This window comes from Rhinichthys klamathensis, unplaced genomic scaffold (genome assembly GCF_029890125.1).
Source record: "Rhinichthys klamathensis goyatoka isolate OS25496 unplaced genomic scaffold, OSU_Roscu_1.1 h1tg000123l_1, whole genome shotgun sequence".
NCBI classification, from domain to species: Eukaryota; Metazoa; Chordata; class Actinopteri; order Cypriniformes; family Leuciscidae; genus Rhinichthys; species Rhinichthys klamathensis.
The window spans coordinates 5,282,848-5,297,623 of NW_026606660.1; the positions used below are offsets into that span (position 1 = coordinate 5,282,848).

The 14,776-nt window shown below is 38.8% G+C and overlaps 1 protein-coding gene across 1 annotated transcript in view; it reads right to left on the reverse strand.

Annotated features, from left to right (window-relative positions):
• Nucleotides 1-14,776, reverse strand: part of LOC130088936 (kinesin-like protein KIF6) — a 186,635-nt gene that overhangs the window by 164,169 nt on the left and 7,690 nt on the right. The window contains exons 3-7 of the mRNA XM_056255951.1: nucleotides 14,374-14,448; nucleotides 10,297-10,444; nucleotides 10,015-10,124; nucleotides 8,812-8,941; nucleotides 560-766 (exon numbers count right to left, since the gene is read on the reverse strand). Coding sequence (XP_056111926.1) covers nucleotides 560-766; nucleotides 8,812-8,941; nucleotides 10,015-10,124; nucleotides 10,297-10,444; nucleotides 14,374-14,448 — 670 coding nt within the window. The remainder of the gene's footprint in view (nucleotides 1-559; nucleotides 767-8,811; nucleotides 8,942-10,014; nucleotides 10,125-10,296; nucleotides 10,445-14,373; nucleotides 14,449-14,776) is intronic.

Here is a 14,776-nt window from a genome sequence, read left to right on the forward strand (position 1 = left end):
ACAACCTTACAGCTCGATTTAATATCCTTATCATCATTTAATTTTGTATAAATTGTTTATCCACAGATCACAAGTTGTTCTTACAGTGGAATAAATAATCAGTCTAAAAATTAGACAAACTGAACGAATGAATTTTATGAACTAATTTTCAGCATGAATCAGCGACAGTGCCACACGTTGCATTCATAAAAATACCTGCTGTCGCGACTCTTGTAAAGGGTATTATTAAAAATACATATAACGCAATATGTTTTTATTTTGCGCCGGTATACTCAGCTTTCCAAATTATATATAGGCTACACTACATATATTATTATTTTGCAGTTTGGTTTTATTTACAGACCAGATATATGCAGATCTATTCAGATATGGAAATCACAGGCTGGGTTAATCTCAAACCATTAAATTCATCACAAAAGAGCTGAATGGACAACATGTAACATAAAACAATTCTCCATGTAACTTGTGATTCTATGCTTCGAATAGAAGTTGTGTCGGAGAGACCACAATTCCATAGTGCACCTTAAAAAAACATCTGTAACAAAGAAAGTCCTCCTACCTGCTCCAAGTAGTGCAGGGAGAGGTTAATATATTTAGCTTCTTTTAGGATTTGACCTCCCACACCTGTCTTTCCCACTCTTTCAGACCCAGCCAGGTCCACCAGGTGGAGCTTCGAACACAGTACCGTGGCTGAGCCCAGCTCTTTGCTGCACAGGTGAATGGTAAAGATGCAGTGAGACCGTGTAGAAGCTTCGTTCATGGGAGTCTACAAAAAGATGGAAAAAGTGCAAGGAGTCTTTATCTTTATCCTCAGATGTTGTTGATGACAGGTATAAATCACAGGCACACCTGAGAAAACTCAAGATGACTTACAGAATTAAATTATCCTCCCAAAGAAACTTGTGTGATTAGTGTCTGTTAAGCATATGGTGACTTTTGAGTAGTTTATTTTTCTGAAGCTTAAAATAACACACTGTGATAGAGAGAGAGTGAAACATGGAATAAGTCATCAGGGTATACTGATATAAGAAAAAGATGAGTATGTGAGCTAAAGCGCTTAAAGAAGATTAAAGGAAATAGTGCTAAACACCGTGGTAAAACGAGCACACTCGGGCCCTAAAGAGAGCAGCCAGAAAAATGGCTGTGTAGTGTAGCTGGAAAAAAATAGAAGTTTTTCGCATTTCGTGGAGAGAGAGAGCACGATTGCGTACAGAAAGGCCTTAAAAACTGCTAGATCTGCTTATTTTTCAACACTTTTAGAATAAAACAAACACAACCCTAGGGATTTATTCGAAACAGTGGCTAAATTAACGAAAAATAAGGCTCCAACACCAGACGTTTCCAAACAGCACAGCAGAAATGACTTTATGAACTTGTTTACTTACAAGATTGATAATATTAGAGAGAAAATTATAACTATGCAACCGTCTACTACAGTATCGCATCAGACAGTGGATTGTAGTCTCCCTGAGGAAAAAGTTCATTCATTCATTGCTATAGGAGAGGAAGAATTGTCTAAACTCGTTAAATCATCTAAATCAACAACATGTATTTAGACCCTACACCAACTAAGCTATTGAAAGAGATGCTTCCAGAGGTCATATATCCTCTTCTTGATATCATTAATTCATCTTTGTCACTAGGATATGTACTGAAAACTTTTAAGCTGGCTATTATTAAACCTCTTATCAAAAAAACGCAACTTGATCCTAGAGAATTAGTCAATTACAGGCCGATTTCGAATCTACCTTTTGTGTCAAAATTAATAGAAAAGGCAGTATCCTCACAACTGTGTTCCTTTTTAGAAAAAATGGTATCTGCGAGGATTTCCAGTCAGGATTTAGACCGTACTATAGTACTGAGACAGATCATTAGAGTCACAAATGATTTGCTCTTATCATCCGATCGTGGTTGTATCTCTCTATTAGTGTTACTGGATCTTAGTGCTGCATTTGATACCATCGATCAGAAAATTCTTTTGAATAGACTCGAAAATTATGTTGGTATTAGTGGAATTGCACTAGCATGGTTGAAATCATCTGACCGTTATCAGTTTGTAGCAGTAAATGAAGAGATGTCATTTCGATTAAAAGTTCAGTATGGAGTACCACAAGGCTCAGTACTAGGACCGTTGCTGTTCACCCTGTACATGCTACCCTTGGGAGATATCATTAGGAAGCATGGAATTAGTTTTCACTGTTATGCTGATGATACTCAGCTCTATATATCTTCGCCCCGACGAAACGCCTCAATTCACAAAATAAACGGAAAGCATAGCTGATATAAAAATTTGAATGACTAGAAATTTCCCACTACTTAATTCTGAAAAACAGAGTTTCTAATTATTGGGCAAAAAACCTCTGCACGTATTAACCCAGAATACTGTCTAACAATTGATGGCTGCTCTGTCAAGTCTTCGTCATCGGTTAGGAACCTGGGTGTGCTCTTTGATACCAATCTTTCATTTGAAAGCCACGTTTCTAGTATCTGTAAAACCACATTTTTCCATCTTAAAAATATATCTAAATTACGACATTTGCTTTCAATGAAAAATGCGGAACAGTTAGTTAATGCGTTCATGACCTCAAGGCTAGATTATTGTAATGCTCTACTGGGTGGTTAACCTGCACGCTTAATAAACAAAGAACACAGCAGCTAGAGTTCTCACTAGAACCAGAAAGTATGACCATATTAGCCCCGTTCTGTCAACACTGCATTGGCTCCCTATTAAACATTGTATAAATTTCTATTATTCAAATCAGTTAAATGATTATTAGGCTGCATAAATTAGGTCAGCCGGAACCGGGGACACTTCCTATAACACCTGATGTACTCATTATATCATAAGAAGAATGGCATCCACGCTAATGTTAGTCTTTCTGCTTATTCAGAAGTTTACTGAAGTCAGTCGGATCCAGGCTGTATCCAGATCAGATGGTGGACCTGCGCCTGGACCCATCCATAACACATCCCTTAAGTGCCAGCCTCATCAGCCCTGTGAAGGCCTCATCGACACGACAGCCATCGGCACTGATCCTCAACAAACTCGTCTCCATACCGGCGTGATGACTCTGACTTCCAACCAGATGGAACATGATAAATATTCTGAATGTTCTAATCCAATATAACTTCTGACCTGAAATGCTGCCTGAATCATAATCATACACTGTTCGCTCATTGGGCAGAGGAGAACTGGTCCCCGACTGAGCCTGGGTTCTCCCAAGGTTTTTTTCTCCATTCTGTCACCTGATGGAGTTTTGGTTCCTTGCCACTGTTGCCTTGGCTTTTGGCTTTCTTAGTTGGGGACATTTAATATTCAACAATATTAATGATCTGCCTTACTTAAGGTGGACAATGACGCAATTTTCTTCTAGAAACAAACTTTTTTGTATTATTTTCATGTTATCACTGTGAAGCTGCTTTGATACAATCTGTATTGTAAAAAGCGCTATACAAATAAAGGTGACTTGACTTGACTTAAAGACCTCAATCTCTTACACTAGGAAAATGTTACAGTACATATTATAATGCTGTCAAGCTTACAGGCTTTCCAAACTGCTCATCTCACACTTCAGGCCAGCACCCTACACTCTGAGACCATTCCTTTGCTGGTGCTAGGCAGAGTTACCGGCTCAGACCTCATCCTCGGCCATTCCTGGCTCATTAAACATTCTCCTGTGCTGTCCTGGTCTACAATGAGATCTGTGCCTGGGGAAATCAATGCTTCCATAGCTGTCTACAGTTCGCTCAACACCTTCCTCCCTCTCAGCTGGTGACGAGCTCTCTCCAACCTTCACCTCAGAACCACTACCATTGAGAGTCCTTTTATTAAGTAATCCATCTCCATTCCACAATAGTACCGCTAGCTCCACAATGTGTTTAGCCCCAAGTGCGTCTCTCAACTTCCTCCTCATGGCCCTTGTGACTGAACCATCAGGTGCTTCCTTGTCAGATGGGAGAGTTTATCCCTTGTCCTCACCTGAACATTGAGCGATGAAAGAGTATATCAGTGAGACATTAAAGCAAGGCTATATTTATCCATTCAAGTCACCTGCTGTATCTAGCTTCTTCATTGTGTCCAAGAAGGCAGGTGGCCCTGCATTGATTACCAAGCCCTTAACAACATCACATTTAAGTTCATGTTCCAACTTTCTAATGTCCCATCAACTCTGGAGAACTTGCGAGGGGCAACAGTTTTTTCAAAGCTGGATCTACTGGATTTACACCTCCTAAGCTATTTTTCTTATACCTTCTACTCCTGAAAGCTTTCGTCTGCGAAGGCCAAATATGAAATTGGTAACTGGGAGCTGTTGTCCATGAAGCTGACACTGAAGTAGTGGTGGCACTGGCTTGAGGGTTTCTGTTTTTTCCTGCTGTGTACCTCTAGAATACCTACCACTGTTTGCTGGAATACTTACCTTCATCATCATCATCATCATCATCATCATCATCATCATCATCATCAATCTTAAGTGTATTCTCTCTCTTATCTACTGCCACCATCTACTGTCATTATCTCTGCCTGCCATATTTATACCTGTTCTGTTGTTTCTCATCTGCCTTCTGTATTCAATATACCACCTGCATCTAAGTTCTGCTATATATTATTTGTTATTTAGTGATACCTACTACACTGATACTTGATTTTTTTTTTTTTTATTGTTAAATACAATCAATGACAAGACCAGCAAGGTGACAGGCCAAATTCACCATTGTATGGAACTGATGCATTTGTATGTTAAAGGCACATTATGCAGAAATTGTGTTTTAGTCAAACAGTGACCCCTATAGTCGCTGTGGAACACTTACACTGTCGTAAATAGCTATCTAGACATATGTGGACATTTTTGGACTGGTCTAATTATCAACAATGGATGAATGAACAGCATCGTAAAAAATGGCATACTACAAGCAAGCGCAACAACATAGAATGCAATCAAGTTTAGAAATAAGAGATTTAGGCTACTTAATCCATCAACAAGATCGCCAGGTCAGCATCGCGGTTGAATCCAGTGCTGCTTTTTAGCTCGCGCCAACTAGTGAAAGCCCGACCGAGTGGGACTGTCACAAGGAAATAGTCAAAGGATTCAGTTGCGAGTAAACAGTAATTTATTGAGCACAATAGTAGATATCCGTGTGGGTCAAAATGGAAGCAGACAGAAGAAGACTCAGGCTCGGCAATGCAGGGACACAGTGGGCAGACACAGATGCAGGAACAGGTAGAAATTCCTCCGGGAAAATCTCAGGAAACCACTGCATGGTACAGGAGTGGAATGCAGGAGAACACGGCGAGTAGAACCCTGGTAGCCTCAACAACCAACTGACAAAGACAGGACGAGGTAACAAACAATATATCGGACATCCTCATTCAAAACAGCTGGCGCTGATCAGCTCATCAGCCGCGCCCGCCCTCGCGCTCACTCACACAACACGCACACACATAGCGAGGGCGAATCAGGGACTCTTTTCCGGTTCCTCACGCGGTCAGATTCTCTTTTCCTTTTCCAAGTCTCTTCCGACCGCGTTTTCTTTGCTTTTTCCATCGTCAAGTATCACGTCTGAAATGCGCGCAAGTGTCTTCGTGCTTCATATGTGGTTGTTGATGTGTGTGACATCGTTGCCGTAAAGCAAGTCGTGATTCTCGCGAGATTTGTCGGGGGCGCTCCTCTCAAACTTGCATTGCTGGTTTTTCCAGCGGCGACCCCGCCCAGCTTTATTACCAGGATGATTCGTCCTACTATGAGTTTGTTTACCACCGAAATGACTTTGAAGCTGTTATATCAAGGTACAATTCTTGCATAGTGTGCCTTTAATTTTATGTTAGCACAAAAAACTGTTAACGGTGTTAACATTGCAGTTTATTTTACACATCTAATATTTCTCTCACTAGATAAAGTATTTTTTAACTTTACTGGTTTTAAATATAGAACACCTTTTTCATGGAAAGTTCCAAATGTTATGCAACCGTTTAAAGGCAATTAACAATATATCACATCGAAGGAGCAAATAATAGTTACAAAATATATATCTGTCTGCAATATAAACACATTCCTGTAAACAACAGATGTATATTTTAAATAATTCATATTGAATTGGTCAGACTCCAGAGAATAGTTTTAAAGAACAATGCCAATCCCAAGGTTAAGGTATTTTGGGAAAAGCAAGGCCTCAGGACTCATAGAAAAATAAAATATGATGGTACAATTATTGTCCATGGTCAAAGAGTAGGATGCTGTCAGGAATCAAGCCTCTGCGGTTCCTCCTGCTACCCATCAGATGGCTCCCTCACCTGAGCTTTCTCCCTCAAACTCCATTTCCCATAACCCCGAATCTGGTACTGATTGCTTGCACACCTGATCCTCATTATTTATTCAGCTTTTTCTCATGCATTCTTTGCAAAGTCTTGTCCTGCTCTGCTGACAATTCTGAGCGTCCTCCTAGTTATCTGTTTGTTTTGTGTTTGACCCTGGACTGTTTTTACTGTTTCGACTCTTCGCTGCCTGCCCTTGTAATTTTGCCTCTTTTGCTTGAATATACTCTGTATTGTTTGCTGCCTGCCCTGACCTGACCCTGTGCCTGCCTCCTGTGTTGCCTTGGATATATCTGTTGCTGATGATTGACCCTTGACTCTTTGTACCACTATTGCTTCTTTTAATAAAACCACACATGCATCCCAACTCTGCTGACTCATCGTTACAGATACCAATAGAGAGCGGAATACAATTTTACATTCAAACTGATGTCCTCAAGTTATATTCATGCACAGTTCAGTCGTGGAAATGAATGACACCAGCAAAACCTTTCGCATGATGACTAGTTTTTTAAATTTTTTATTGTAACTTTATTGCTCTTTTTTTTTTTTACTTTAGAGTACAGGAGTAATTAGGCATTTTTGTTGTTGTTGTTTTGCTTTTTTTCTTGTTATCTGAGATCCCAGCCCATGTTTTTTATGTATGTTATATAAGTGATGAGAACAGCCGCGCTCAACTCCCAAAACGTTTATGGGTGCGAGTTATAAAGAAGTTTATCAAATAAAGATGAAAAACCACACTCTCTAGTTATATCTCATATCTTTTTTATTATTACCATGTCCACATAGACGCGTTTCAGCCTAAGCCATCATGGATATAACTAGAGTGCGGTTTTTCATCTTTATTTGTTATATAAGTGATGTCAAAAATATTCTGTGATTAATATTTTCTGTTTAATGTCTTAAAATATTTAGTGCAAGTAACGCAGTTACAACATATGATTATTACACTATTTGTGCTCCGCTCACCAAGCTCCGTGAGAGAGCAGCCGACCAAGAATGTCCTTTACACCCTGTACACAGCGGACTTCAGGTATAACACAAGCAGCTGTCACATGCAGAAGTTCTCTGATGATACTGCCATTGTTGGGAGGGTATCAGAGGAGAATGACCAGGAGTACCGGGAGGTCATCGGGGATTTTGTCAACTGGTGTGAGTTAAACCATCTTCACATCAACGCCAGCAAGACAAAGGAGATGGTGGTTGACTTTCGCCGGAGGCGGCCGGGTACTACACCGGTGAACATCCAGGGTGTCGATATTGAGAGGGTGGAGACTTACAAATACCTGGGTGTTCACCTTAACAAGAAACTTGACTGGTCCACAAACACAGACGTCCTGTACAAAAAGGGCCAAAGCCATCTCCATTTGCTGAGGAGGCTGAGTTCCTTCGGAGTGTGCAGGTCTCTGTTAAAAACTTTTTATGACTTGGTGGTGGCGTCTGCAATCTTTTATGCAGTGGCCTGCTGGGGAGCAGGGAGCTCAGAAAGGGATAGGAAAAGACTCAACAAACTAGTGATGAAGGCTAGCTCTGTTCTGGTTTGCCCTCTGGACACCATAGAGGAGGTGGGGGAGAGGAGGATGTTAGCCAGGCTGGCATCTATTATGGGCAACACCACTCACCCCCTACATGAGACTGTGAGCTCCCTGAGCAGCTCCTTCAGTGGCAGACTGCTGCACCCGCAGTGCAAGAAGGAGCGCTTCCGTAGGTCCTTCATCCCAGTAGCAGTTAGACTTTTTACTGCAACATCACAATGTAGGACTGTTAGCTGTTGTTGAACTAGCACTCTTAGCTGCGGCTGAGTAGCTGAGTAGCACTGGACAATATTTTGCATTATGTATATTTCTTATCTATTTATTACTTTGTGTCACCTCCAACTGTGCAATATGTCACCTCTATTTGTTAGCATATTTATTTGTATATTTGTGTTTATAGATTGTCTGTTTACATAAGGTTGGTTATTATGTAAATACAGTTCTATTCTTATATTTGTATTCTATTTTACTTTTATATTTTACTGGAGCTGCTGTAACACAGGAATTTCCCCAGTGTGGGATTAATAAAGTCAATCAAATCAAATCAAATCAAATACTATGATCAGCTAATCATTAATTCAAGTGAGCAATAAGGCAAAAAAGCAATCATTTCGATACTGGACTGTGAAGTGGCTCTGTGTGCACATACCCTGTGTGCGTTTACAAGACTGCTGTTATTATCCTACATAGGAAAAGCAATTTGGAGAATGGATGGATGGGTGGATTTCTGCTATTGGTTTGGAGATATCTAATAAGTAAAATCTGCCAAATGTAAACACATTTTGTACACACTTAGAATAATTGAATTTGTTGTCAATCCTAAACAGTGACTATATAGACGCTTTGGATAAAAGCGTCTGCTAAATGAATAAATGTAAATGTAATGTAAATGAACTGAACATGGCCAAAGAGTATGATGCCAATAGAGAGCTGAATCAACGATTACATACAAACTGATGTCCTCACCTCTGCAATCATACGATTCGTGTCTCCTAAAAAAAGCAAATCCAAAGCTTCCTCTTCATTGGCCGACTGTTGCAACGACAGGTTCTTGAGGTGAATGTTCTGGTCTGAGTCTTCCATTATTGTCACCCTCCTAAATCAATGACAAAACGTTAAGATGAGCAAACAGAGTATAATGCGAGTGTGGAAAGTAAGTATTCCTCAAATCATAAACCTCAGCCGTGTAGACTGCAGGGCCAGAGACATACTCAACACACTCGCATGCACAATTAATCCTTTAATCGGAGGACATATAATGTGAAAAATATGGCCTTTTTTTTTGGCATAATTGCTGTGGGTGGACAGGAAACACCTTTTTCTGCCATCCTTGCACTCATGATAACATTATTGGGTTTACTGTCTTTTACATGTTAATATAATAGAAGTTTTAAGCTCAACATCTGTGACATTCTGTCAACAATGCTTAAAACTTGTACTGAAGCTCGAACATTCATGAGAGTGTGGAGTGAGAACAGAGTGAGAGTGAGAACAGAACCAGAAGGAAGGGATGAGTTTAATAAACTAATAATTTAAAATAATTATTTCTTTCTTTTTTGTATAAGTGTCTGCGTTACAACAAAAACTAAGTCATCTGTTGTGACAAGAGCTCACATGAGGCTAAGTGATAAACTAAACAACATGAAAAAGTAAGCAACTCTATTGAAAAAAACACAACAAAAACAAGCACCCAAAGGGATTCAAGGTCTGTTAGTTTCTTAATCACTGAATACAAAAACAAAGCAGAGATGGATACCAAATCAATCAATATATTTGAACTTTTTCTTTTATTTTTGACACTAACATGAAATCAATAAAATATTGCTCAGTTAGCCGGTTGGACGTTTTAATTTATACTGTTAACATATTTTCTTTTGAACTGCACAGAAATAAAAATATGAACAAAGATATGGATGAATAAACATAGAGAGGTAACAGCAAAAAGAGAGAGAAAAAGTGAGAAGCAATAATGCTAGTATAACAGTGACAGTGGATTTAAACTGCCATTGTGTCTTTAAAGTTCAACTTGTGTGCTCAGAAGTGGGCATTGTCTATTTTCAAAGTAGTTTGACCCATATCACGATATATCAGATCTGATATAATGAAGAGTTAAGTTAATCTACAATTATGAGAATTGAAAATGAACAAGGGTCAAAAACAGAGACTGACGGTAAGTCCTCCAGACGAGATGCTTCATGTTGGGGATTCAGCAGATCATAGCCGGCCTCATTGTAGATTTCCAGGTAAGAAATGTGGGTTGTATAGACCATACTGCTGTCCTGCAAACAGATATACAACTATTTTAATAAGTACATCAAAACAGACCAATTATTAACTAAAAACTAAAATATTACTACCAGTTGGAATAACAGAATGCTTTGCATAAATATTTGCCAGCCTTCACCATCTAAATCCATGGTTCCAGCATGACATATGAAAATATCTACTGACCTTGCTGATATGATGATAAAGGTAAGAAAGAGTTCTGGGAATGATCCCTCTGTCATTATAATGCTCTGCACCTCCAGTGATTGTAAAGGTCTTCCCACTTCCGGTCTGGCCATAGGCAAAGATGGTGCCATTATAACCTGCCAGCACACTATCGAAAGATGCAAGGTTCTCATGACAGGTTTCTAAAAAAAGCTACAAAACTTAATAAAGCTGTGACATTCTCAGGAATCTATTGCTAACTGTGCTATTTGTGTGTTATGTGTCACTATGAATATGTGTAATACAAAAGAGCTCCTTAAATGGTTTTAAATTTGCATGTACCTATTCATCACAATTAGGCCTACATTTGAATCATTTTATGGAATATTTTTTTAATTAAAAAATCATGTTTTTCATGTTTCAGTTTTTTTTTTCTGTAATGCTTTGGCTCATAAAGCATTTTGCCATTTATGAAAAAAATTAACAGAAAATATTGTTGGCAGAGAACTAGAATAATGTTATACAATATTATTAGCTAGTTATTAGCTACAATATTATTAGCTAGTTAAGGACATTTTTGCACTGATTCTCAACACTGTAACATTTAAACCCCAAAACATTTTGCAAACGTCATGCTTTAATAATTTTCTTTTTAGATTGTGATAAATAAACAACAAAACAGAGTGATACTACCAAAAACAGAGTGATACTACCAGAGTTTACTACTTCCATTATTGTACTCCAACAATGTACACCTCTCGTACTTTGAGCTTAAAATGATGGGATCTGAATACTTTTCATGTTGTTTTCCATTTCCTTTGCCATAACAAATAACAAAAGTATGATATTTTTAATTATTTTATGACAAATTCAATCTATGTACAAAAACAGTAATTACATTGTTGCCCTGTAAATGCAATGAATTGGATGAATACCACACCCTGAGAAGAGTGGGCCTTAACTCCTAAAGGCAAAAGCAGCCTGGACACCTCATAGGCTAGAGAAATTGTGTCTGTGATCCAGTGCGATAAACATTGCTTACCAAAGTGTACCAATATTTGATTCGATTTATGCCACTGGCCTGAGGAGTTAACATAAATCCTTAGAGACTGGACAAAATAAATGAAGCCTTTATTTCTCGGATGATTGAAACGGCAGAGGGAAGTAGGCCTGAAGTGGCTGAGTGGTCGTAGAAGGGCCCTTCGGAATATAATCTGTTCTTCGGTGCAGAATTACTATGATTAGTCTAGGGGCAAAGTTTGCATGCTACCCTTGGGAGATATCATTAGGATGCATGACGTTAGTTTTCACTGTTACTCTGATGATTAATCATCTCTATATTTCTTCACTTCCTGTCAGGACATACCAATTTGCAAAATTTACAAACATATATCTAAATTTTGACATATGATCTCAATGACAAATACAGAAAAGTTAGTTCATGCGTTCATGACCCCAAGGCTAGATTATTGTAATGCTCTACTTGGTGGTTGCCCTGCACGCTAAAGGTGATGATACACAGGGCAACTTTTTGAGCAATGTTGCTGGGCAATGTTGCCGTCAACGGGCAACCAGATGAGACACAGGGCCCACGACCGATCCAAATTATCCAGATAGAAATGTATTGCCCATTTTCAATGGGAAAGTGCCCAAGCAACAATCGCTTGGCAAGATTGCCCAGCAACATTGCTCAAAAAGTTGCCCTGTGTATCATCACCTTTAGTACACAAATTCAAGTATGTCCAAAATTTAGTAGCTAGAGTTCTTTTCTAGAACCAGGAAGTATGACCATAGCCCGTTTCTGTCAACAATGCATTGGCGACCTATTAAACATTGCATACATTTTAAAATCTTGCAAATTACTTATAAAGCACTAAATGGTTTAGCTCCTCAGTATTTAAGGAAGCTCTTAACGAATTATAGTCACTGTGTGGTCCACATTCAGGCCAAACAACTATTAGACCTCAGAGTTCATTGTGGGGTGGGTTTTAACTTAAAATGGAGCTTAAAATGAAAGTTTATGTGCGACATCAGAGAGATTAGACCCTATGTTTACTGAGGGAAATGGAGGATGTTCTAACTTGAAATGATATCATGATTTTACAGTGCAGATGATGTCTAATTTAGAAAGTTCTAACTTTGTAGGTCTCATGGCTGAAGTATACCCGGGCCTCTAAATGATTTTATGTCAGTATCTTAAAATGTCCTCAAAAAGATAGTTGAATGCTCAAGCCACACATACAAGCTTTATTGTATAGATAACAACATATACAGGTCCTTCTCAAAAAATTAGCATATTGTGATAAAGTTCATTATTTTCCATAATGTAATGATAAAAATTAAACTTTCATATATTTTAGATTCATTGCACACCAACTGAAATATTTCAGGTCTTGTATTGTTTTAATACTGATGATTTTGGCATACAGCTCATGAAAACCCAAAATTCCCGTCTCAAAAAATTAGCATATTTCATCCGACCAATAAAATAAGTGTTTTTAATACAAAAAAAAAAAAGTCAACCTTCAAATAATTATGTTCAGTTATGCACTCAATAGTCAATACATGGTCGGGAATCCTTTTGCAGAAATGACTGCTTCAATGCGGCGTGGCATGGAGGCAATCAGCCTGTGGCACTGCTGAGGTGTTATGGAGGCCCAGGATGCTTCGATAGCGGCCTTAAGCTCATCCAGAGTGTTGGGTCTTGCGTCTCTCAACTTTCTCTTCACAATATCCCACAGATTCTCTATGGGGTTCAGGTCAGGAGAGTTGGCAGGCCAATTGAGCACAGTAATACCATGGTCAGTAAACCATTTACCAGTGGTTTTGGCACTGTGAGCAGGTGCCAGGTCGTGCTGAAAAATGAAATCTTCATCTCCATAAAGCTTTTCAGCAGATGGAAGCATGAAGTGCTCCAAAATCTCCTGATAGCTAGCTGCATTGACCCTGCCCTTGATAAAACACAGTGCACCAACACCAGCAGCTGACATGGCACCCCAGACCATCACTGACTGTGGGTACTTGACACTGGACACTTTGGCATTTCCTTCTCCCCAGTCTTCCTCCATACTCTGGCACCTTGATTTCCGAATGACATGCAAAACTGAGCAACAGTCCAGTGCTGCTTCTCTGTAGCCCAGGTCAGGCGCTTCTGCCGCTGTTTCTGGTTCAAAAGTGGCTTGACCTGGGGAACGCGGCACCTGTAGCCCATTTCCTGCACACGCCTGTGCACGGTGGCTCTGGATGTTTCTACTCCAGACTCAGTCCACTGCTTCCGCAGGTCCCCCAAGGTCTGGAATCGGTCCTTCTCCACAATCTTCCTCAGGGTCCGGTCACCTCTTCTCGTTGTGCAGCGTTTTTTGCCACACTTTTTCCTTCCCACAGACTTCCCACTGAGGTGCCTTGACACAGCACTCTGGGAACAGCCTATTTGTTCAGAAATTTCTTTCTGTCTTACCCTCTTGCTTGAGGGTGTCAATGATGGCCTTCTGGACAGCAGTCAGGTCGGCAGTCTTACCCATGATTGCGGTTTTGAGTAATGAAACAGGCTGGGAGTTTTTAAAAGCCTCAGGAATCTTTTGCAGGTGTTTAGAGTTTATTAGTTGATTAAGATGATTAGGTTAATAGCTTGTTTAGAGACCCTTTTCATGATATGCTAATTTTTTGAGACAGGAATTTTGGGTTTTCATGAGCTGTATGCCAAAATCATCAGTATTAAAACAATAAAAGACCTGAAATATTTCAGTTGGTGTGCAATGAATCTAAAATATATGAAAGTTTAATTTTTATCATTACATTATGGAAAATAATGAACTTTATCACAATATGCTAATTTTTTGAGAAGGACCTGTACATGTGTAAGTGATCCTTAATTTAGTCTCAATTTTACTAGATGTACATAGGTGTCCTAAAGATGTAGTTCAGTACATTAACTACTGCCATGTTTCATCACATTTGTGCCCAAAAACTTTTTTATAAATGTTCTAATAGTATACATACCTATTGTTTTCTCATTTAAAAAGAAACATCTTTGTGAATTGTTATGCTTTAAAAGTATGCTTCATCAACTTTTCAGAGAAGAAAAAAATGTCAACTCACTTATCAGCAACAGGCTTTGCAATGGTCTCAAAGATTTCCTCTTGATTAGCTGTTTGGTCAAAAACCTTCTGAAACCTAAAAAATGGAAAATGTGGTTGTGGAAATGGGTTGTTTAAAAATGAATAAATCCAAATTTAGCTTTTACTTAAAGTATGTTCACAGTAGGGGTGGGCGATATAGCCTCAAAATCATATCACAATATTTCAAGAATATTTGCGCTAGTGATATTTATGACAATTTATGACAATATTGATTTCAATCTTTGAATTCAATTGAAAAAAGTAGCTAACATTTATACAAAATAATAAAGATACAAATAAAGAGAAATAAAGAGAAGAGTTTTTGGGTAGGTCTAACACTAGTATTCAGAAATACTACAGCAACTGAATAAAGTAATCAAATG